The sequence below is a fragment of the Sciurus carolinensis genome, chromosome X (genome assembly GCF_902686445.1).
Source record: "Sciurus carolinensis chromosome X, mSciCar1.2, whole genome shotgun sequence".
NCBI classification, from domain to species: Eukaryota; Metazoa; Chordata; class Mammalia; order Rodentia; family Sciuridae; genus Sciurus; species Sciurus carolinensis.
The window spans coordinates 3024029-3050082 of record NC_062232.1 but is presented as its reverse complement, the minus strand read 5'-3'; the positions used below and the strand labels follow the sequence as shown (position 1 = coordinate 3050082).

At 46.5% G+C, this 26054-nt stretch overlaps 1 protein-coding gene across 5 annotated transcripts in view; it reads left to right on the top strand.

Moving 5' to 3' along the window:
• Positions 1–13318, top strand: part of Nlgn4x (neuroligin 4 X-linked) — a 301913-nt gene extending 288595 nt beyond the window's left edge. For all 5 annotated transcript variants that reach the window (XM_047537041.1, XM_047537037.1, XM_047537040.1 and 2 more), the window contains 2 exons: positions 3510–4299; positions 12242–13318. In XM_047537041.1, the coding sequence (XP_047392997.1) occupies positions 3510–4299; positions 12242–13091 (1640 nt within the window). In that variant the 3' untranslated portion in view covers positions 13092–13318. The remainder of the gene's footprint in view (positions 1–3509; positions 4300–12241) is intronic.
• The last annotated feature ends 12736 nt before the right edge of the window (positions 13319–26054 follow it).

The window sequence follows — 26054 nt, the reverse complement described above, 5'->3', positions numbered from 1 at the left end:
GGAGACACGTGTGCAAATATCAGAATTCTCACCTTCGCACTATCTAAAATGGCAGAGTGTTTATAAAATAACATAGGCACAGCCCCCTAAGGAAAATAAAGAGTTGATAAGGAATGCAGTTGCACCAGCCTCCTAAGGAAAATAATTAAGGAATGCAGATGCGTAGATTTGTTTTTTTTTTTAGTTTCATGGTGAATCTTTATTTTTATTTTTGATCGACTCCAATGAGTTACCCAGGACAGTAGAACGCAGGGATGCATTTTGATGGATCATAAGTAGACGGAGGGGCCTCTCTCATTTTTCCGACTCTACCTACTGCAGGATCATCGATTTCTGACAGGTCCATGTGCTTCAAAGAGTCGCTTCCCTGGTTCAGGTTGATTTTTGCATGTTCTGGAATCACGGGTGTCTCTGCTGCATGCTCATGGAGCCAGCAGGACCCAGAGGAGTAGCCGCTGCCTCGGCCCCTGTCTCTCTCTCACCTGCAAATGTCTTTTTCAGCAGGAACCCACCTGGAAGATCCATGCCCAGGTCATTGAGAGGCTCTGTCAATGGGGCCAGGATGACCCAGATCGCTTTCCCTAAGAGTGTCCCCACGTCCCCTGGGACTCCCCAGAGACCCGCTCAAAGCCAGCCACTCCTGTCCACTCGGTCCTGGAGCAACTGGAGACTTCCCAGCTCCGACCTCCAGGAAGGAGCAGGGAAATCCCGGGCCCCGGGCCACCTACCTGGCCCCGTGGAAATGAATACTCTGGGTCGCGATGTCCCGGGCAGAGCAGAGCTGTGTCTATTTAGGGTTGGGTTTTGCCACGGTTGATGGCAGCATATTTCCACCGGCTCGTTCATTCCGTTTGCATCAACTTGGACAGAAGGATTTTTATTGAGATTTCTCACAGCATCTTTTTTTTGAAAGAACCTGCCGGATCCACAGAAATGTGCGGTGACATTGAGTGACAGCTTTCTATCCCCTTCTTCAGTCTCCATAGTATTGCATGACACACAAGTTACTGAACGTTTTTTTTTTTTTTTTTGGTCCTGGGAATTGAACCCAGGGGCGCTTAACCACTGAGCCACACTCCCGGCCCTTTTATTTATTCATTTTTTAATTTAGAGACAGGGTCTCGCTGAGTTGCTCAGGCTCTCACTAAGTTGCTGAGGCTGGCCTCTAACTTGCCATCCTCCTGCCTCAGCCTCCCGAGCCACTGGGATTAATTACAGGTGTGCACTCCTGAACCTGGCTACCTTGCTGACTGCTGCTAGTCATTTCAAAGTCCTCAAAATGCCAATCCAGTGTTTTCTTTCTCCCTTCCTTCCTCTCTAAAAAATATGGAGGTTTTTTTCACCCCTCTCAACAGAAATAATCACAGTTCTCAACGTGATCTGCCTTCAGGATAAACGTGAGCAGATAATCAGACACACCAAAGTCACGCTAATTGGAGGAAGGGGATTGTTTTGGGAAAGGATTACACTCTGACAAAATGACCTGTTCACTGTTCATTTCTCTCAGCTCTTCAGAACTGACAAAATAAAATAAAATATAATATAGTATAAGTTAAAATACACCCAGACTCTTGCCTTATCTTAGGAATTCCATTTCTAGTTTTCTTGCCCAACAAAATAACAGCATATATGCAAAAAAAAAAAACATATTTCAATGAAGAGGTTCACCACAGTAGTGTTATCTACCAAGCAAACCACAAAACCTGAGAAGAGAGGAAAATCACAAGGAACTGTTCTCAAAGGAGTGGTGATCTTAAGAATTTTATTTAAGATGTGCAAGTAGGGCAAGACGAAGAGGAGATTGTTTTTCTTTGCTAGGGCACTACTTCCACTGACTTATTCTGCTTTATTCCTTTTTGATGGGTGTGTAATATCTCTAGAGAACAATGGATTCCATGACCGTCTATTGCTACATGCATACAACATGTTTGAAAAATGAATTGCAGTTGATTGTTATTTTTCTCATTCTATTTTTTGGTTTTTTTTTGCAAAGCTGTGGTTATTTTCCTAGCATACATGTAGGTGCTTTGTATATTTTTCTCACCTGCACCCTGTTGCCTAAATTATTGCCCGAGGCTGTGCTTGGGGGAAAGTATAGCCCCAAGGAAGCAATCCCGGCGTGTTCTGGCAGCTTCGTGTCAGCTGATCGTTTTAACTTACAAAGCCTCGAACGGATGACGTCATGTTCAAACGGGTCAGATGATGACGTCATGTTCAAACAGGTCACATGATGACGTCATGTTCTTTCAGGGACTTGAGCACATCGCTCTTTAGAGGCAAGCCCTAGAGTCAGGGCATCGTCTGACCCAAGTGGGCCTCGGACAGAAATGGTCCCCAAGTGCCTTTGAGTGACACACGGTGCCCGGCTGGGCTGGCTGCGGTCTCCGTCCCGTGTCACCTCTGGGCAGCCCTCCAACCCTTCCAAACTCACCTTCCTATTTCCCTAGTATTGGATGGCTCTCATGACCTCAAAAACGGACAGGGCTTGAACCCGTGGACCTGGATGGAGCTCAGGGCTTCCTGCAGCCGAGAGTTTCGGCTGCAGTTCTGGGAACAAGGTGGGCAATAGACGGCGGTGCTGAGAGAGCCGCCCTGGCCTGTCCTGGGGAGGTAGAAGCATTGCTTCGTCCTTGTGGCCATCCATGCAGTAGACTCAGCCCATGGACGATGGGAAAGGCACCTGAATTCTGCTCCTAAAGCTGCCCAAGGGCTTCCTGGTCCTTCACTCAGTGGGCTATTTTTTTTTCTTAATATAACAGAAGAATCTATACCAAACTCAGTTTTGCATGGATATAATTTTGAAATGAGTGGCATTTAAAAAAAAAATAGTGAATTGGACACCCCCCTGAAGATTTCTCTAAGCACGGCTCAGTTATTTCTCTTGTTATAAAAGGTAAAGGCCAAATATTTTTAAGCCAAAGGTAGGTTTACAAATGCTTCCCCGGATTTCCAGTCCCAAACCGAGCCCAGTGGCTCTTTTTCCTTCTTTCCCATGAAGAAGCCGTAGCCAGTTTTGCTTATGAGATGCAAGTTCTTTAGAACTTGTCTTTATGCCAAAAAACAAAACAAAACAAAACAAAAAAAAAACATGCTTTTAGGGCAAGGGAGATTCCACCGAGTGTTTTTATGCAGAGGATCTGAAGCCAAACGAGCAAAAAAACTCCATGAAATTGTAGAAAGAGAAAGAAAGGGCATGTTTTGTGTTTTCCCTTCTTTCTTTCTTTTTTTTTTTAACTGCTGCAGATACATATTAATGCGTTTTTAATTTAGCTCGGGCGTGTGTGAGCTGAATGCAGTGGGTCCAGAAGCCCATGAGCCCCGGGAGACAAGGGCGGCCTTCTTGGCCAGTGAAAAGCGACTTCTCCGCCCCGCAAGCGCGTCTCATTTGCATGTCTCCGCCCTGTGCGTGTTCTCATTTGCATGTCTCCGCCCCATGCACATTCTCATTTGCATGTCTCCACCCCATGCTGGTTCTCATTTGCATGTCTCCCACGGTTGTGCACCTGCAGGTCTGTTCCAGAAGGCCATCATCCAGAGCGGCACGGCCCTGTCCAGCTGGGCGGTCAACTACCAGCCGGCCAAGTACACGCGCATCCTGGCGGACAAGGTGGGCTGCAACATGCTGGACACCACGGACATGGTGGACTGTCTGCGCAGCAAGAACCACAAGGAGCTCATCCAGCAGGCCATCACCCCCGCCACCTACCACATCGCCTTCGGGCCGGTCATCGACGGCGACGTGATCCCGGACGACCCCCAAATCCTGATGGAGCAGGGCGAGTTTCTCAACTATGACATCATGCTGGGCGTCAACCAGGGCGAGGGGCTGAAGTTCGTGGACGGCATCGTGGACAACGAGGACGGGGTGACCCCCAACGACTTCGACTTCTCCGTGTCCAACTTCGTGGACAACCTGTACGGCTACCCCGAGGGCAAGGACACGCTGCGCGAGACCATCAAGTTCATGTACACGGACTGGGCGGACAAGGAGAACCCAGAGACGCGCAGGAAGACCCTGGTGGCCCTCTTCACCGACCACCAGTGGGTGGCCCCGGCCGTGGCCACCGCTGACCTGCACGCCCAGTACGGCTCGCCCACCTACTTCTACGCCTTCTACCACCATTGCCAGAGCGAGATGAAGCCCAGCTGGGCAGACTCGGCGCATGGAGACGAAGTCCCGTACGTGTTCGGCATCCCCATGATCGGGCCCACTGAGCTCTTCAGCTGCAACTTCTCCAAGAATGACGTGATGCTGAGCGCTGTGGTCATGACCTACTGGACCAACTTCGCCAAAACCGGGTACGTCCTTGCGTCCCGCCGGGCCTCCCTCCTCCTTGGCTTGGGTCTTTCTTTTGCATGGTAAAAAGGGCTTTAGCATTCAGGTGCACCACACACACCCCTGCCCAACAGGATCCATCCTGGAAACCCAAGTTTTCTTTACGCCTTAAATATTTTCTAATGAAGCTGGGTGTGCTGGTCCCTGTCTGTAATCCCAGCAGCGTTGGAGGCTGAGGCAGGAGGATTGCAAGTTGGAGGCCAGCCTCAGCAACGTAGTGAGGCCCTGAACAACTTAGCAGGACCCTGTCTCAAAATAAGAAAATAAAAAAGGACTGGGGGTGTGGCTCAGTGATTTAGCATCCCTGAGTTCGAGCTTTGGTACCAAAAAATATGTAAACACACATACTTACAAAATGGTCATGGAACGTTTGTGCCTTGGGTTTTATTGAAAATTCTGGTTTCTACTGGCTGATTACAATCGACATACTTTTGACTGACTGGTTCATCTGTTCGCAGAATTTCAGATCTCATTATGATCTGCTCTTAGGTGTTAAATAATATGATTATTGAAACATGCCTGCCGCAATGGAAATGACCTTACAGATATTTTAGAATCTTGTTTTTGCTGTTTTTTTTTGGAAAACTGTAAATATAGGAATGAAGTACATCTCATAATAGTTATAAGGACATTTAAGTAAATGTGCTTTCTGTATATGTGTGCATGGCTTATACATATGCTGATATATGTAATTTATATATGTGTGTTGTGTGTGTATATGTGGGTGTGCGTGTATATATAGTAGATGTGTGTGTGTGTGTGTATGTGTGTGTGTATCTCCATCTCTGGTTATGTGAATATTCATAGAAGGCTGGCTGCAGGTCCCCACAATTAGCAGATTCTGAAGACAGCCCAGGTCCCTTTTCTAAAATGATACAACATTTCCATACAACCTATCTGCATCCTCTTCTGCCCTGTAAATATTTTCTGGATGACTTATAATAATGCCATATTAAGAGTTGGTGTACCGTACTGTTCAGAGTATGACAGGAAATTCTATGGAGACACAAGGTTTCTCCCAAATGATTTCTGTCCATGGTTGGTTGAATTCATTGCTAGGGAAATCACAGAGACAAAGGTTTTTCTATGGTCATAAATACATAGAGAGATGATACATAGATAATAGAGATACAGATACACTTGATTACAGGCCCTGCATATTTTTAACATGTACTTCTGAATATTGTATGTTATACATGGAATATATATGTTAATATATGCAGAACTCTGTACAAATTGAGAGAGAAATAGATCATATATACATTAGACTCTTATGGGGAGTATGGCCATCTTGCATTAACATTATATATGCAATTATATATACTATTACACATACTAGATATGCAATTCTATATATAAATATGTACTGTCCTGTGTCTACCCATAAAGATATGGATATTGTTTAATATATATAATATAAGGAATACATGCATCTAGTTAACACTACAGATGCAATTTTATATATGTTTTCATCCAGTCTATGTATCATTATACTTACTATGCATATGCACTTCTATATTTTAATATATACTCTACGCTGCCTATAGAGATTTAGATATACTTTATTATTTATCTGTCCCTTCTATTGGCACTACGCGTAAGCAATCTGTACGCATTACTAGATTTACTAGGTATATGCAATCGATATGCTTTGCTATATGTGTTGTGCATATGCAGCTTCATATAAATTCATATGCACGATGCATGCGCGCTCCTTTGCGCGCTCCTCCCCATGCAAGCGCACGATTCGCACCCAAGGAGCTGCTCTGCACGCAGCAGACCCGCAGGAGGAACCACCGTGCGCTGCGGGGGAGGCGCCTGGACCTCCCCTGAGCAGCTGCTCCGGCTCCTGAGCAAAGAGGCCCCGGGTCCTAAGCAGAGCAGCTGCAGGGGCGTGGCTCTTCCTCCTGGTCTGAGAGCGGAGTGGGGGGTTAATGCGCCTCCTTCTCCCCGGGCCTCCACCTGGAGGCCTCGCCTGAGCCTCTCACGCTGACGTGGAGATACAGCCGCTTGGGCTGCGGAGGCTCCATCTCCGGGCGGGGACCCCGCTCTGCAGGCCCTGCAGGGCCTTGGTTTCCTGGGGTCTGAGAGGCTGCAAGCCCCAGGGCTTAGGGGTCTGGGGATCACTCTTGAGAAGAATTCCCATTTTTTAGGGGCAACTGTGGAACGTTCCAGACATGGGAAACGTGCTCCGGGAACCCCACCTTTCCACCCTGGGGCTGTATGAACCCGGCCCCAGAAAGGCCCTGGGCTGGGCAGCAGGGTGGGAGGCCTTCCGGAGATGCCCCCGGTTGTCTAGGAGGAGGAGGAAAAGGTCAGCGGGAAGTTTTCAGGGACCTTGGCTGCCTGAGAGCATCAGAAACTGCTGACATACCAGGCACGGGGCGCAGGCCTGGAATCCCAGCAGCGCAGGAGGCGGAGGCAGGAGGATGGCAAGTTGGAGGCCAGCCTCAGCAACTCAGCAAGGCCGTAAGCAACTCAGAGACACCCTGACTCTAAATAAAAAATGCAAAGGGCTAGGGATGTGACTCAGTGGTTCAGCACCCCTGGGTTTAATCCTGGTTTTTAAAAAAAATGCATGCTTAAAACAAGAGGAATTTATCAGGTCGGAGTTCAGGAGGCTGGGAGAGGCCAGTGGAGGCCGGGCGGGCTCTAAGCCCTGCGGGGAGTATTCCTTGCTGCTGGCTCAGCGCAGTCTTGGCTGTTCCGGTGCCTCCCCTCCCTCCGTGGTCCTGCAAGGCTCCTCCACGCACCTCTCTGTCTGTGTGCGTCTCCTCTCAAGGGCTCCCGTGAAAGCAGAACAACAGCCTCTCCCAGGGACCTCCACCGGATTCCATCCGCCCTGACCTGATTTCTACGCAAGCTCCACCTCTGCAGCAGCAGGGCCAGCCCCTCAGCGGACCTGGATTTGAGGGCAACAGTGTCCGGTCTTTAGTTCCTTTGAAGGCACCGCCCTGCCTAATTTTACCCAGAAAGGAGGCAATATTCCCCCTGGTGGAGATTACCATTTTCTAGAGACATAAAAACTTACCTGAGACTTTCTTACACCACGCCTGTGCCCACTCTGTGTTCACCACACCGGAATTTACACGTGTTTCTATTATTTGCTGAAAGGGTACTGGGATATCAACCCTAGGGCCACATTACCTCCGGGGCACATCCCTAACCTTTTCTATATATATTTTTTGAGAGACAGGATCTCGCTACATTGCTTAAGACCTGGCTGAGTTGCTGAGGCTGGCCTCCAACTTGCAATCCTCCTGCCTCAGCCTCTTGGATTACGGCCCTGCGCCACCATGCCCAGCGATGCCTATTATTTACATTGTACTTAAAAGTCCTATCTTAACTCTCATGGAAACAGCGTCCTTCTTTTCACTCTAAGATTGCAGAAATCACCTTTGTGTGATTTCCCTCTATGGGAAGTCAGAGTCATTTATCATAGGTTTAATTGACCCAGTAAAGAAGAGTGAAATCCAAATAACACCATTAAAATCTCATTAGCCGTTCCTGCTGGCTCACGTGCCCGAGACGGAGGTTGGTGCTTCCATTATTTTTAAAAAATAAATAAAAAGGAGGAAGGAAGGACAGATGGAGAGAAGAAATGCATGAAAGAGAGGCCACAAGGACACTTAGCTCCTTTCCTGCAAAGAGAGAAGAAGCTTCTTAAAAGGGCATAATAAGTCTTCTAGCAGAAGTGAGGAATGAGGTCCTGCGAGTTTATCAACCCGGAAAACATTGGCTGGGACCCAAAGTTGGCGATCAGCAAATGACCAGATCATAAGCCATCCCAGATTTTTCTTTTTACATTTTATTTTATTCTCTTTTGCAGTCTTGGGGATGCAACCCAGGAATGCTCTACCAATAAGCTACATCTCCAGCCCTTCTATTTTATTTTTATCTTTTAATTTGAGACAACTTGCCGAGGCTGGCCTCCAACTTGCGAACCTCCTGCCCCAGCCTCCCAAGTCGCTGGGATGAAAGGCCTGCACCACCGCACCCGGTTGGTTTGCTTTTTTTTATATCAAATAACAAAGTCGGTCCTCAGGCTTGGGAGAGCATGTTCTTGCAGCCAGGTGGCCTTTCCACGTCGAAAGGAGAGGACTCAAATCATGCAGGAAGCGCCCTCTGCGAGCTGAAATATGAAGAGGCATTTGTGACAGAAAGGGAACTGGAAAATTTCCATGACTGAGAGAGAAATGGGCAATTTAACTCCTGGGTTTCCGAAGGATTGTCGGGCAGTGAAATCCTCTTCTCATAAAGCCTCTGTAGGAATGGGAAGACAGGGTTTGGTCCTGACGGGTCCCTGAAATGCACTGAGCTCACGGATCAAGGGCGTGGGGAGGCTGGGGACGGAGCAGGGTGCTGGCCCACCTGCCGAGCACGCACGAAACCCTGCTTCCCCCCCTCAGCCGCCATCTCCACTTTGGAATTTGCTGGCATCCCACGGTTAATTTATATGCTGCCACTGAAACATCTCTGGAAGACATGAAGAGGCATTTCCAGGACAGGGCTGGGCTGATTCAGAGAGAGAGAGCGGTAGCCTGAATCGGGCTTTAAAAATGGCTTTTATTTGCCAGCAGATGTCATAAAGCCATTTTTTTTAACAGCTGAGTAATATCATTTGTTTAAAAAAAAACAAAAAACAAAAATAGGCACATTATGGTGCAGAGGTATTTCAGGTGGGAGGGACAGCGCCCCCTGGTGCGCAGGAGGAGTTCCTGAGCCACCTGGGGGAAGCTCTGCGTTAAGAGTCAGGAAAACCTGCCTCCCAGCTGAGCTGACCTGGTCACACCGACATAGGGACGAAATCGGCAGTGTCTCTCTCCAGCCCCGGACGTGAATGGCAGGACCTCAGAAACGCTTTTGGCTGTTCGCCATCCAGATTGGACCTTGATGGACGTGGCTCGGTGGAGATGGACTGAGGTTCCAGGGACGTACAGGAAGGTGTGCTTTGGGTCTCTCAGGAGGCAGCCGGCACGGTGGCTTCCTGCGCTGAATGTGGCTCCTCTCTTAATTTTACTCAGGAGATCCGAAGCATTTGCCTGCTGAAGTAGAAGTGAAGAAATACGTCACTTGTCCCCACTCCTGGGTCCCTCCTGTCTCTGGAGGGTCCGGGGCGGCCTCGGTTTCCTCATCGCTGAGAGTTTCTTGGGTTAAGAATTCTGCCTGTGCATCTCCAAGAACCTTCACAGAGACAGATGGTATCGGGCTGAAGCTGACTTATCTGGATTTTCAAAATCCTCCGGTCTATTCTTTGAGAACACAAGAAATGGGTTTCTCTTTACCTTGGAAACGTACACTGAATTCCTTCCAAAAGAGCCCGCAAGACAAACAATCAGAACACGGTCCTGGTTCCCCCGCGCTTAATAAAAGGTCTCTATCTAACAGGCAAGATCAGACCAAGGGGAAAACGGCAGGAATCTTCTCCCCTTGTCATTTCTTTGGGGACAAGAGAAAGAGACAAAAAGCATTTTCCTAGCAGATTCCAATGAAGTAGAAAAGACTTGGGATTTATTTTGCAAGATAAGGGAAAGAGAGATGAGGTATTATATTGAATCAAACAACTTTCCCAACACGTGTAAAAATGCAAAATGTAATGGATCAGAACCGGATGATTTTTTAAGCACATGAATGTAAGTAGGTAAGAAAGTTCTTGCTATAGGGACTTCGGCACATGCGTATATCATCTATTAGTAAAAACCAAGGTACAGGTATGTTCTCCTCCTCTAATTTACCATTGTATACGTCATATGTATATTTATATGTATATATATGCATATATACATGCACATATAAATACGTATATGCAAATAAATGTATACACACATGTACTGTATACAGTCGGCATTTAGTATACAGTATATACTGTGTGTTGTATTCAGCTTTTCTACTGCTGTAAACAAAACACAGAAGAACTACTTAAACTTTATCTGGGGCTCATAGTTTCAGAGGTTGAGTCCATGGTGGGCCGACTCCATGGCTCTGGCCCAAGGTGAGGCAGAACAAAATGGCGGAAGGGCCTGGAGGAGGAGAGCAGCTCAGAACGTGGTGCCAAGAAGCAGAGAGAGCTCTGCTCACCAGGGACCAGATATAAACCCCATGGAGCCAGGGACAGGATATAGTCCCCAAGGAGCCAGGGACAGGATGTAGTCCCAAGGAGCCAGGGACAGAATATAGTCCCCAAGGAGCCGGGGACAGGATATAGTCCCCAAGGAGCCAGGGACAGGATATAGTCCCCAAGGAGCCCGGGACAGGATATAGTCCCCAAGGAGCCGGGGACAGGATATAGTCCCCATGGAGCCGGGGACAGGATATAGTCCCCATGGAGCCAGGGACAGGATATAGTCCCCACGGGATGTCCCAGCTCCAGCCACACCCACCTGCCTACAGGCACCACCCAGGTGATATGCGTCAGTGGGTTAATGCGCTGGTGAGTTTAAGGCTATTGCAATACAAACGTTTCACCTCTGGACGTTTTTGTTGTTGTTGTCTAACGCGTGAACTTTGGGGATCACCTTCTATCCAGACCTTAACTTTGCGGTACTCTCTGTATAAAGTAAGCTATGCTTGGATGCATTATACACCACGTAGAGTACACAGGTGGCATATACTGTGGTACAGAGCATAGAGTATCCAGTTAGTTGTGTACACTGGGCAGGGGACCCACAGGTTGTGCCCTGGTCTGGCAGGATATTGCACGGAGTCTCCTCCTCTAGCAATCTCTCAGACACTCCGGGGCACGTGTTGGAAGACGGCACTTGCTTGAATTCTGACTTTGCTGCCAAGACTTTTCTGGCTATTTTTAACCTTCATCTGTCACCTCCACGTCTGATATTTGTATCCGCCATGTGGAAGAGCGAGGTAAGGCCAGGTGGGGTTCAAGAACTTGGGTCAAGATTTTCACGGCTCTAGGAAATGTGAATTTTCGCTTGGGCATTTACTGACTCGCTCTTCAAAAGGTATCCGAAATTATAGTTCCCTCCCTTTTAAACCAGCAATCGTGCACGTCTCTTTTCAAGCAGTCTGCAGTTACAGACCATATTTCTAATCTGACTTTCAGTTTTAAAATTGTGACATTTACTTCAAAGTCTATTTTCTCTTCCTCTCTCTTTTTTTTTTTTTTCTCTTTTTGGTATCTGGGATTTAACTCAGGGACACTCGACCACTGAGCCACCTCCCCAGCCCTATTTTGTATTTTATTTAGAGACAGGGTCTCAGTGAGCTGCTTACGGCCTCCCTGTTGCTGAGGCTGGCTTTGAACTCACGATCCTCCTGCCTCAGCCTCCAGAGCTGCTGGAATTACAGGTGCACACAACCAGCCACAGTCTATTCTCGAGTGAGACAGAAAGTGGCCAGTTAGTCAGCAAGAAGAGCCTCTTAAATCCAGAGTCCTCTACCTCACTACTGTCCACATTTGGGGGTGGATACTTTTTTTGTGATGGGAAGCTCCACTGTGCACTGGAGATGTTCAGCCACATTTCTGACCTATAATCCTTGGAACAACAGACTCCAAAAGTATTTCCAAACGGTGTCTGGTGTCCCCGTAGGACAGCTCACCCCTGGTAGAGATTTACGGTTCTAAGGGATCCAAAATACCAAAGAAGTCACCCTTGAGGCATGAAGTTTTCCATTCTCCTCATTGAAGATAACTCGATACACTTTTAAAGTCATGAAGTTGTGAGCATGGGGAACAGTTTTTAAGACAAAGAGGGTCTTATTCTTGTCCTAAAAATGGTAGGCGCATCTCGGATCAAAGCAGAACGGATCTGACACCGCTAGTTTGTGTTGAGCTCATCGATAAACACGGGCGGGGTGCCTACCCCAATCCCCAGGTAGGCTGGTGGGAGATCTGGTGGGTCTCATTGCAGAATGGTGGGGCCTCATTCTTCTTCCTTCTCTCCCCAGGGACCCCAACCAGCCGGTCCCTCAGGACACCAAGTTCATCCACACAAAACCCAACCGCTTCGAGGAGGTGGCTTGGGCCAAGTACAACCCCAAGGACCAGCTGTACCTGCACATCGGTCTCAAGCCCCGAGTGAGGGACCACTACCGAGCCACCAAGGTGGCTTTCTGGTTGGAACTGGTCCCCCATCTGCACAACTTGAACGAGATCTTCCAGTACGTCTCCACCACCACCAAAGTGCCCCCACCCGACATGACCTCCTTTCCCTACGGCACCCGGAGGTCCCCTGCTAAGATCTGGCCCACCACCAAGCGCCCGGCCATCACGCCGGCCAACAACCCCAAACACAGCAAGGACTCTCACAAAACGGGGCCCGAGGACACCACGGTGCTGATCGAGACCAAGCGGGACTACTCCACCGAGCTGAGCGTGACCATCGCGGTGGGCGCCTCGCTGCTCTTCCTCAACATCCTGGCCTTCGCCGCCCTCTACTACAAGAAGGACAAGCGGCGCCACGAGACGCACCGGCGCCCCAGCCCGCAGAGGAACACCACCAACGACATCGCGCACATCCAGAACGAGGAGATCATGTCGCTGCAGATGAAGCAGCTGGAACATGACCACGAGTGTGAGTCACTGCAGGCGCACGACACGCTGCGGCTGACCTGCCCGCCGGACTACACGCTCACGCTGCGTAGATCCCCAGACGACATCCCACTCATGACGCCCAACACCATCACCATGATCCCCAACACCCTGACGGGGATGCAGCCTTTGCACACCTTCAACACCTTCAGCGGGGGACAAAACAGTACGAATTTACCCCACGGACATTCCACCACCCGGGTATAGCTTGCAGGCCCCTCCCCTTTCCCTCCGGCCCGACGTGCGTGCGCCAGGTCGAGAGAGAGAGAGAGGCGCCGGGGAACACGCATCTCCCCGCCAGGACAGGTTTCCATCCCACGGAGTTAGGATTAAAACAAAACAAAAACAAACCAACAACAACAACAAAACAAAAACAAAAACAAAAAAACAAAGGGAAAAAAAAAAAAAAGCAAGACTAAACTCAACACCTAAAACTCAAAGGGCAGTCGAGGTGCCTCCGCTGACTCTTCTTACTGGCATTTTCTCGTTCTCCTACCAGATCCACTTCCGACCCTATGAAATGTGAAAAAAGCATCCCTTTCTGCTCTGATCCTGTTTCAGATTCGCACCATTCCAACTGGAAGCTCTGGGTCACCAAGAACATCCCCTGTTCCAGGATCTGGAGATTCCAGAGTCACAAGGGCAGTGAACCAACACTTCCGGACCTCAGCCAAGGATCTCTCTCATTTTCTTTTCTTTTCTTTTCTTTTTCTTTTTAAATTACAGCTGGAAAAAATAAATAAATCAAAAAGGAAAAGATGGTTCGTTAGGTGCCCTCCAATGCATGGCTGCAGCTCAGCAAAGAAAGCACCCCTGGGGTACTTACTCAGCCTCGGGCACTGTCTCATGCAGAGACAAGGGAAAGGAGAATTTTATTATTAAACTCAAAGACTTGACTATGCAGGAAAATCAATATAGTTCCGCGAGCAAAGGGATGTTTTGCCAGCCTGAACTATATTTAAGAAACTTTGTACAAATAAAACAAACAAACAAACAAAATGTATATAGCTGTGAGTTTCAAACAGGACACTACCAGAGGTGGGGGAAAAAAGATTTAAAAAAAAAAAAAAGAGAGAGAGAGAGAGAGAAAAAGCTTTTATTGGTGTTTTTAGTTTGAAAGAGCTTTTAGCAAAATTGTGGTTTTCATTGTGGTCTGAATGTATATAAATATAAATATATATATATACATGAGTCATATCACCTGTTTTCCACCCCCTGCAAAAAAAAAAAAAAAAAAAAAAGAAAAAAAAAAAAAGACATGCAAACAAAAAGAGGTTTTTGTTCTTCATTCCTTGAGGGACACAAAGACGTGGGATGTTTTCTGTTCTAACCCGTTTAGTTCCTAAGAGGGCGCGGACCGTGCCGGAAGCCTGTCCAGGGTTGCACCAGCGCGCCCCAGTCCCGGGTTTGCAGAGGTGCGGGGCGCAGCAGTCCTGGGAGACCCCGGGTTTGGGACACTTTTATTTTCCTTGTGTGCGTCCAGCTTCACGCAGGGGCCAGGCCAAGATGGGTCCCCCCTGCCCCCCACCCCAGCCGAGTATGGTTTCAGGCGTGTCCCCTGAGAGACGTGCACACACCCAGCAGCCCCGGGGAAGAAGAGAAGCCTCCTTGTCTTGTGTGGCTCTGGCCCTTTGAATATGCTTAGGAAGAGCCGCTTCCCAGCTCAGGGCCTGCCAAGCAGAGAAGAAAGCTCGCCTTCAGTGCCGGCCGGCCGCGCCGAGTCAATTCCACTCTGTTTGGCTGGGCAGCTGCAGGGGCTGTGGTCCGCGGAGGGACCTGCTCAGCCTGGCTAATCAGATGGCCCGAGGACGTGTCTGTGTCTCTTTTTCCTTTCAGCGGTGAGCCCTTTATTTATTAGTAAGCAGGGTTTTTTCTTTTTCTTTTTTTTTTACATTTTCTATCAGTGATGGGATAAACCCTCGGCTTGGAAATGTCAGTTTTTGTGGGTTTGCATAAGAGAAGAAAGAAGAAAAAGAACCGAACCCAGCATCTTAGACATACTTTGCATGGATTTTTTTCTGGGAAAATCAGCCTCACCGTCAATTTTTTTTTTATAAATAGAAATGATCCTCCTACTTTAAATTGGCAACCTAGGGCATCAGAGCTTTGTCCCTCAAATTAATGGCTCATCTTTTTTGGGGGTGGGGGCCGGTAAAGGGGATTGAACTCAGGGGCACTCAACCACTGAGAGACCTCCCCAGCCATAGTCTGTATTTTATTTAGAGACAGGGTCTCCCTGAGTTGCTTAGTGCCTCGCTTTTGCTGAGGCTGACTCTGAACTCAGGATCCTCCTGCCTCAGCCTCCCAAGCTGCCACCCAACCCAACTGGCTCATCATTTTTTAAAATTTCCCCTTCTGATTTTCCTTGAAGGAATGCTTTGTGTGTTTCAAGGTGGAAGACTCCAAAATAGAAAAGGTCCTGTTTGTGTTTCCTCTTAGAGAAAACAAGAAATGTCTGCATCCACCAAGAAACAGTAGCCAAAGATGTTGGAAGAGAACCTCCCTGAGACCCGTAGCAATTAACTCCAGACACACAATCTTAGATGCCAGTGCTGAGGTGGGCATTTTGCATTTGGCCCCCCTCTGCCCCGCGGTAACACCCCGAATCCCCCACACTGAAACCGTAGTGATGTATCACAGCATTGGACTTGTAGCCAAAAGGGAGTCCTTGGAAACACAGCCCAGTTCCACAGCAGATCCCACTTGGATTTGAGAGCTCTCCTCTGTATATAAATATGTGAAATACGACGCCCCTCCCTCCCCACACCCAGCCCCTGCCAAACCACCTTCCTGTGTCCAGAGTGAAGTGTCCTGGATAAGATGTTTCCCCCAATGCATTGTTCTGGAAAGCTCTTCTCAGGCCATTTCCGCAAAAGCAACTTCTCATCCCCCTGCTGGTCTCCGGCGAATAGGCTCATAGAAAATGAACTTGGTCCGCCTTGATGTCGGTTCCGTCTGTTGTAATGTGAATTCCGGTATCGGTTTAGTAACTCCCATCGTCTCCTGCTACCAATATGTACAGTCATGCGTCAGCCTTGTAGCATTTGGATAAAGACAAAGAGTTCCCGTTCAGTGAATACTTTTAGCTTTTACAGAGGATTATGAACAAAAGCAATTTAATACATCGTAAAGGATATCTTATTTCTACTGGAAAGAGGTTATAGAGTCTTCATAGAGTTCTATGAGAAATTAAAAAAAATATACTTGCTATCTATAAAAAAGAGAAAAAAGAAAAAAAAGGAGAAAAAAATAAGAAAAAAAAATACTTTCTTAGGCTTTTATTCTTGATCTTCAAAGGCACGCAGGGTTTAATGGTCTCTTGGGTTATGATTTTGCAACTTTGTTTTTGATTTTGCCTTAAGTATTGATAGAAGATATATATGGCTGGACACATATGTATAAACTTTTCAGCAGCATTTTTAATAATAAAATATCACAGTATTTTCTAATGCTTTGTGCAAATAATTCTGCGTCTTTCCTTTCTTTGTATGTGGCTTACTTCTTTTCTTCTTTGTGTGCGTGTTTTTGGTGGTGACGGGAGAATCAGGCATCTGACCTGGTTTATAAACCAGACAGGCTCAGTGGATAATGAACCGGTTTCTTCCGGTTTGATCTGGGGCAAACTTGGCTACTAGCTTTTGCATCTCTAAGGAGAGAGCTCCACTCGCCTGTTTGGGGGGAACCAAGCTCTGAATGGTGAGTCTCCCAAAAGATGCCTAAAATAGAGTCCTTTGCCTTGATTGCTTGTATCCAACGCCCATCCTTAGGGTGTTTTGATTTCCACTTGACATAGGAGTGCCTTAATGCTTTCAGAGAACCTTCCCGCAGCTCAAGATTCCCCCGGCAGAGAGCTCCAGAGTGAGAAAATCAGAGTCACACAGCTGGGAGCAGATTTGCAGGGTCCTCCCTGTGCCTCCAGCCCCTTAGGATCACAGGTGACATCCACGGTAACCCCGAGGAGCAGACGCCCTAAGGAGCAGGCTTCCGTGTGAGCCCCGTTTTTAAATGGGGGGAGGGCTTTAGGAACCCGATGCTCTCACCATGCACCCAGGAGCTGCAAGACAAAGCTGCCCGAGGCCACGTCCTCTGCCCGACATGCACTCGCAACTCAGCAGATGAAGAAAAGCTGCAAATTCTGTGGCTACTGGATTTGACCTCTTCAGCTCTTCAGAGGTTGGCTCGAGGTCATTGTGCAAATGTGAGGCACTCGAGAGAAATATATTCAGCACACGTACATGGATACACATGCACTTCCGCACCTGAAGTTTCCATTTCCATGTAATCATGTACATATGGACCTATAAAGAAATGTGTGTGGGTGGGCTTATGTCTATATATGTGTGTGTACTGTTGTATATAAGTGTGTGTTATATGCACACATGCATATACATAAAATTTACATATGCACACCTATATATATGTATACCTTAAATATATTCAGAGATGTGCATGTAAATTCCTGAATATGACCTCACCATTACATGAATGCACACATGCTTGCCCGTGTACAAGCATGCACGTGTAGTGGGTATATCTTCATGTATGTGTGTACAGTTATATCTATACTCGGGTATGTGTGTTCATGTGTGTGGATCTGTATACATGCGGGTACATGCATGTAGTTCTATATACATATGTGTGCATGAAGATGGCATTTCCACCAAAGGAATGACCTATTTATACACACACACATGCATATGTATATAATTTATATATGCACTCTAGATACCTTACATACATTCATAGATGTTCATGTAAATTCCTTTACATGACATTACCATTAAATGAATGCACACATACATGCACATATCCGTGTATGTGCATGCACATGTATGTGGTGTATCTTCATGTATGTGCATGCAGCTATATATACACGTGTGCATACATATATGTGTGTGTGTTCATGTGGGTCTGTATAGATGTGGGTACATACATGTGGTTCTATATACGTGTGTGTGAATGAAGATGACATTTCCATCAAAGGAATGGACCCATTTATACATGCACACATGCATATGAATATACATACACACATGTATGTGTGTGCATGTGTGGCTATATAAATATACATGTGCATGCATGTGCCTGTATATACATGCAAGCACAAAGATATTCCATTAAAAGAATGCCTGTATACACACATGCATGCATATATATACATGTATGCAGATATGTGTGTGTCGGTATACATGCATGTGAATGCATTCACGTGTGCTTATCTACATCAGATAGACACATGCATATTAATTCATAGACTGTATATTCGTTCGTAAACTCACATGCCTTTAAGTTTCTGAAGATCCATTTCCGTCAGTTAAACTGTGTGAACACACACACGTGCATGCACGTGTACACCCACACACATGCACACATGTATTTATATGCAGACACCTACATGCAAACATAAGCATGTAATAGACGCTCCATCCTTAGGGGTCTCAAGTTAAATGCGGAGACAATACCAGCTGGAGAGCCTCGCCGGCAGTGACCCCGGGTACCCCACAGCCACGTGACGCTCGTGGGCATGCCCACCTCCACCTCCACGCCGGCGGCGCTCCTTCCTTCTCCATCTCGGCCGAGTCCACGGGGCCGGCGCGGGTGCTGCGTTACAGGTGTGAGCCTTTTCCTGTCACCCCAAACCCGAAGGGGCCACCCGATGGGCGGACACCGCCCCTTGGCCTCGTCCCCGGGAGGGGTGGGGATGCCCCGGGAAGGCGCTAGTCCCTCCCGCCTTAAACGTGCTGGTGGGGTCCAGGGGCCAGGGCTGGACTGCAGAGGGACGGGAGCCGGTGTGGAGCGGGCCGGCGGGTCCTGGGAGCACTTTCCAGAGCCCACCGAGCTCGGTGATTGTGGGTCACCTGGAAAGAGTCGGTGGCCGGGACGGAGCTCAGGAACCAGCGGGTCCCTGCATGGAGCTCAGGAACTGGCTCCCGAGGGCCTGACCATTTCCAGAGGGCTGGGGACCGACCCTCTGCTCCTGCGCTCTGCTGTAGGGTGACCAGTGGCAGCCGGGCTGGACAAGGAGAGAAAGGGGCATTGTCCTGTTGTCTGTACCAGCGGGATAACAAGACCGGGGTCCCCTGGGTTCCGGGGTGCCCTCCTTTCTCTCCCGCTCGGCCTTCTCTCACCCCGGCCCTCGAACTCTCCGGAGCCGGCCACTCACGCCAGCCCGGGGCTCCTCATCACAGGGCGGTCACCTGCAGCTGCCCCACAGCAGGGCTGGTTTGGTGCCTCTGCATTTTTCTTTCCCCCAAAGCCCCTGAAATGTGCGGATCGCCTCCCGTCTCTCGAGTCATCCGGATACAAAAGGAAGGAAGGAAGAAAACCCAGGTTGTGTTAAGGAAGTAAGAGCCATCACTTCCCCACAGGTTTCCCTGATCCTATGCAAAGAAATGCTTCCCCAGGAAAAGGAGCAGGGTCTTCCACGTTCCCCGGGAGTGGCCCTCAGTCTGGACACTCAGGAACCCCCCCATTGCCTGGGTGGTCGCTGGAGGCTGCGCGTTTAGGAGAAGCTGCGCCATCCCTGGAACGGCAGCCTGGACCCCAGCGGAGGGACACCTCGCGGGATCTCATCTGTCTATCAAAGGTGCTCAGACCGCGTTCTGAGCTCTTGGTCCTGCAGGGGACAGGCAGGTTCCTCGGGAAGGAGGACTCTGCCACCTCTTTTACCAGGTCCCAGATACAAGAGCTTGGAATATTGAGAAATAAATAGGCAGCTGCTTCTTACAGTGCTGAAATACAGCCCTCAAAAAATCCCCTAGAAACGGACAAAGCAGAATGTATCTAATTCCAAATTTGACGAGCATTTTAATATTAATAGCATTATGATAGTTCTGTGTTCAAACAGCTGCCAGCTGTGTGTGTGTGTGTGTGTGTGTGTGTGTGTGTGTGTGTGTGTGGTGTGTGGACCGATGTATCAGCCTCACTTTCTCCGGGGATCTGCATTATTTATGGACTCAGCCCGTCTGTGTTATTGGGTTTGCGTATTATTTCAAGTATTTAAAGAGCAATTACATTTTACAAATTACTCTCGTGTGCTGCTGTACAGTGGGGGATTATGGTCTCAGAAATGTGATTTTTTTTGCTTGGTGCAAACTTCCTAAGAGTGTCCGTAGACGGCTCTGAATGGGAGGCTGGAATCCCAAGGCCTTAGCTGCATCCTCACCAGGGCCCAAACCAGAACAGCACGGCGCTGGGCCACATGGTCTCTGCACATCTGCATGGGGTGCAGTAAAATACCAGCAGCAGGAATTCTTCAGCTCCATCCCCCTCTTTCCATACCACGCTCACCCGTGTGGTCCGCAATTGACTCAAATCTCATTATGCAAAACATGGTCAAAAAATAAAGGAAAAAATGACTAGCATTTCATGTGAGTGTATATTAATTACAATCAGCAGTCAAAATAAATGTTCAGAGGGCTTTTTTTTTAAGTATTGAGGGAAGATATCACTTACAATGCTCTTCCAAAATAAACACCCAGGTTATTTTTGTAGTTTTTTTTTTAATTATTATTTTTTATTTTTGTATTTTTTACAGACTGCACTTTGATTCACTGTACACAAATGGGGTACAACATTTCATTTCTATGGTGTAAAAACACCATAGAAACATTTCATTTCTATGGTGATGTAGATTCACACCATTCGTGTACAGAGTGGAATATTACTCACCCAAAAAGAAGAAGACTATTATGGCCTTTGCAAATAAATGGATGGAATCGGAGAATATCATGCTGAGTAAACTAAGCCCATCCCAAAAAACCAAAGGTTGAGTGTTTTCCCTGATAAATACCCAGTTTTTAAGGTATTGAGTCTCTCCCTTTAAAAAGCAATTGGTTCAAGATTTTTTTTTTTAAAAAAGACTTTTTAGTTGCATATGGGCACAATACCTTTATTTAATTTATTTATCTTTATGTGGTGCTGAGGATCGCACCCAGTGCCTCACATGTGCTAGGCAAAGGCTCTACCACTGAGCTACAGCCCCAGCCCACGTGGGTCAAGATTTAAAGCTTCCAGGTAATCCTCAGCATGTGCTGTTCTAAATGCGTGATTGCATTTAATTCTCCTACCAACCTGAGACTGTAGGTTTCTCTCGTTTCACACAGGAGGAGACTAAGGTACAGAGGCTGGATGAACTTTTGCAAGTTGCACAATCAAGAAACAACAGAAAGGTTTTAGTGCTTCTGAGCTGGCCGTGAAGTTTGGAGGTATCCATTATTCTCGAATGCATCTGATGAGCACAGCTATCTGCCCTCATTCTGCTGGCACTTTGGAAAACACAAGAGACGAAAACATCACCATCCATACAGACACATCAGTAGCTGTGTACATCTTAGCCCACCCCCAGTTCCACACTCCATTGCACAGAATGTAGCAGCTTCAGGATGCTTCCAGGACTCCGGAGAGGAACGTTTTCACTTCAAAAAAAAAAAAAAAAAAAAAAAAAAACTCTCTAGTTTCGTCCATTTATTTGCAAATGCCATCATATTCTTCTTCTTCATGGCTGAGTAATATTCCATTGTGTATCTATACCACAGTTTCTTTACTCGGTCACCTGTTGAAGGGTTGTAGAAAATTAAAAACTAGCATTGAGGCAATTTCATTCCACAATATGTGGCTTTAAGAGACACCCGTGTCTTTGCCACTGAGCACATGTGTGGGGGTGGGGGTCATCAACACATAGGTAAAAAGGGCAATAATAAAAATAAAACCACAAAACCCAAATGAAAAATAAAAAATAAAAATAGAAAAAATTTTTAAAAAGGACGCTCGACTTCCTCTCTCCTGGTTCCTTAACGGTTTGAGCTGTGTTTGGAGCTGGTAAACGCGGGAGCCCCACCTTGGCTGAACAGGAATTCCAAAACACCTGCTGCGCATCTCCGCGGACTGCAGGAATTCGAAGGTAACTTTGCGCAGGAAGAATAAAGCATATAAAGAGACAGAGCTGCAGAAGGACGCCGTGTCGATAATGCCCGATTTAAGGGCCCAAGTGTGCGCTGCTGGGCAGAGTTTAGCGAATGCACGATCAAAAGACTGGGGGCGGGCGTTGAGGAAGCATTATTTGAGTGACAGCTGGTCCTTGCCAATCACGTTCGCGGACTTGCGGCTCTGCTCCTGGGGAGACCCACAGCCCCTCGGCTTCACCGGATCCGGGTGGGGCAGCTGAATGCACCCCTGTCCCCAGTTTGCAATATGTTATCCTCTGAGCTGGATCGACCTGGAGGTTTCTCTTCCCTCTGCTGCAGCGGGACCTGCAGACGCTGACCCAGGGCATAACCTCCATCTGCTCATCGCATCCCGTAGGATGCAAGATGCCACCTTCGCCATCGCGTTTACATTTCATGCAATCGTCGCCGTCACTGTCTCCTGCCCCTCCCCCACCGCCCGAATTCCAATTTCTGTATCCTAATCCAAATGCATGCTCCTGAGAGAAAAGGGAAATTAAGAGGGATTGTAGTCACTTTTACACTCTTGATCTTCAATTTTCTTTGAGACGGAAGTGCAGCTGGATTGAGCATACTTTATCCAAATGGCATGGGACCGAAAGAGTTTGGGATTATTTTTAGGGGGCGGAGACTACCCGGGATTGACCTCAGGGGCACTCAACCACTGAGCCCCCTCCCCAGCCCTATTTTGTATTTTATTTAGAGACAGAGTCTCACTGAGTTGCTGAGCACCTTGCTTTTGCTGAGGCTGGATTTGAACTCATGGTCCTCCTGCCTCAGCCTCCTGAGGTTATAGGCATGCGCCACTCTGCCTGGCTAACAGTTTTGGATTTTGAACATTTTTCAGCTTTTAGAATATTTGCATATACAGAATAAGATATCTAGGGGACAAGACTTCTGAAATCAGAAGTCTCTCCTGTTTTGTACGTATCTTATACGCACAGCCTAAAAGTAATTTTGCACAGATATTTTCTGCTCTTGTGACCTCTCTTACGAGGTCAAGTGTGGAAGTTTTCGGTTGTGGCTTTAAGTTGAAGCTTAAAACCTTCCAGATTTTGGAGCATCACCGTTCAGATTTTGGGGACAGAGAAACTTGACCTGTAATAAATTTTAATTTTGTTCTTCCAATGTCAGGATTTATTTTTCCACCCAAATTAAGTGTATCCTTGGCACTAGCAGAAACAAGGTACAAATGAATGTTTTCAGGTCTATTTCTGGCCGGCTGCAGTGGCACATGCCTATAATCCCAGTGGTTGGGGAGGCTGAGGCAGGAGGATCACAATTGGGAGGCCAACCTCAGCAACTTAGCAAGACATTGCCTCAAAAACAAAAGAAAATCAAAAAAGGTGCTGGGGATGTGGACTCAGTGGTCAAGAAAAAAATAAGAACAATAGAAATGTTATTTAGAAGAGCTATGTAAGAGCATTCCTGTGATTAACATGGGGGAGGGCAACATATTGCATTTTTTTAAAATGAGTTATTGGGCAGCCATGGAAACTAAGGATTTATATCATGCTTGCCAAAAAAAAAAAGTTTGCAAATTTATTTGAGACATTGTGATCCACACGAGATAGGGAGAGACAATTGCTAAAATCCCTTTCTTTAAACAAAATCGTTGTGACAGACGATAACTGTGGTCTCAGAATCAGCCTTGGAAAGGTCCTTCCTGTATTAGGTTAATGAGAAGAGGGGTCCATTCTGAGTTCTCTGGAAAATGATCTACACCTTCAAATTATCTTATGGACCAAGACGATCCGTGTCGAAATCCAGTCCGATGGTTGGCTGGGGTGTGCAGTTCAGTCTCACTTTTTATTTTTTTTTGATTCTTCTAGAAGGTGTGAGTCCTCAGATTTTTTTTTTCCCAGGGGGCGGGCTTGGGGGTGTCACTTAATAGGAAGAATATCCACTCTGGATGTGAATTCCCACTTTGGTCTCTCCAAGGAGATGTCACATTGAGCCTTCTATCTATTTCCCTTATTTGACATAATAGGCGGAGAGAAAGCTGCAAATCACAAATGCAGAATTTCTGTGCAAAAAAACACCCTGTATTGGGCTCTGATTGTACGACGCAGGGTATGATTGACAGATGCAGAGCCCCGTCATCTCTGCGGCAGACCAACGGCCCACCATCTGAGCCCGCCTAGCTTCGCTCTCCAGAGTGAGGGGCCCCTGGACGACGCCCCAGCTCTGGACCCCACGGAACTGGAGCCCTCGCTCACCTGACGCGGCTCTGAACCGCGCATCTCCTTTTCCCGGGCGTCGGGCCAGGAGACTCCCTTTGCACCCCAGCTCTTTAAAACGCTGATCTCCTTTCCCCTCCATTGGCCCGGTGCACGGGCTGCTGAGCAAAGAGGGTGCCTTGCCCTCTATAAACGGGGATTCCACGGCCTCAGGGCGTCCCCCGTGGGACAGAAGAGGACCTTGGGAGGGCATCAGGAAGCAGGGGTGGAGGACACGCGTCCGTCCGTAATAACAAAGCTACTCGAGAAGTGATTGTCCTCGGAACCTCCTTCTGCTGCAGTCTGCAGGCCGGTGAACTGTCCCTAGCACCAACTGTCTGTCGAAAGGACAAAGGGGCAGGCTAGTAGGAGCCTGTCACTCTTTCTTTCCTATCTTTCTTTCTTTCTTTCTTTCTTTCTTTCTTTCTTTCTTTCTTTCTTTCATGAATGATTATTATTTTTATTATTTTTTGATTCATCGTATACACATGGGGTACAACTTTGCATTTCTCTGTGGTACACAAAGTAGACACACCGCGTTCTTGAAATCATACATATCCGTAGGGTGATGATGTCTGTCTCATTCTATTATCTTTCCTTCCCCACTCTCCACCCCTCATTTCCCTCTACACAATCCATCCTTCCTCCATTCTGCCCTTACCCCCTCCCCCCATTATGTATCATTATCCACTTATCAGAGAAAACATTAGGCCTTTGGTTTTTTGGATTTGACTTATTTCACTGAGCACGATATTCTCCAACTCCATCCATTTACCAGCAAATGCCATCATTTCATTCTTCTTTATGGCTGAGTAATATTCCATTGTGTAGATGTACCAGTTTCTTTATCCATTCATCTGTTGGTTCCACAATCTAGCTATTGTGAATTGAACTACTATAAACATTGATTTGCCTGTTTTACTGTAATATGCTAATTTTAAGTCCTTTGTGTCTAAACCAAGGAGTGGGATAGCTGGGTCACTTGGTGGCTCTTTTTAATTACAAGTCCTGTTTGGGGTGACCAGGCAACTGCTTTCAACCAGATGAATCAGATTGGAGAGGACTTTAGGGACACTGGAGTAGACGCGAGTCCAACACACTCTGAAAAGAGGAGTGTGCTGCAGGGAGGGAGCAAGTGCAGTTTCTGATCTCAGCAAACTCCTCCTAGGTTTTGATTATACACATGAAAAACTCTATGAAAGCAATTAAATATAAGTGATGTTGATACAGTTACATGTATTAATAATGTAATTATGCATTGTCTTAATGGAATTTTATATAAATAATCAATGTGCTATTAGTCCAATTGCATGTTAATAATGCAATTAGTATTGTCTTAATATCAGAATTTTAAATAAATAATAAAATGCAATTACATCCATTAATAATGCAGTTAGCATTGTCTTAATATCAGAATTTTATATAAATAATAAAATGTGATAGTAGTCCAATTGCATGTTTTAATAAAGCAATTAGTATAGTCTTAATAATAGAATTTTATATAAATAATAAATGTGATAGTAGTCCAATTGCATATATTAATAATGCAATTAGTATTGTCCCAATAATAGAATTTTATATAAATAATAAAATGTGATATTAGTCCAATTGCATGTGTTAATAAAGCAATTAGTATAGTCTTAATAATAGAATTTTATATAAATAATAAATGTGATAGTAGTCCAATTGCATATATTAATAATGCAATTAGTATTGTCCCAATAATAGAATTTTATATAAATAATAAAATGTGATATTAGTCCAATTGCGTGTGTTAATAATGCAATTAGTATAGTCTTAATAATAGAATTTTATATAAATAATAAATGTGATAGTAGTCCAATTGCATGTGTTAATAAAGCAATTAGTAATGTCTCAAAAATAGAATTTTATACAAATAATAGAATGTGATAGTAGTCCAGTTGCATATATTAATAATGCCTCATATATAATCTTAATAATGCAATCATATATTGCATTAATATGATTAAGTATAATATTGTAAC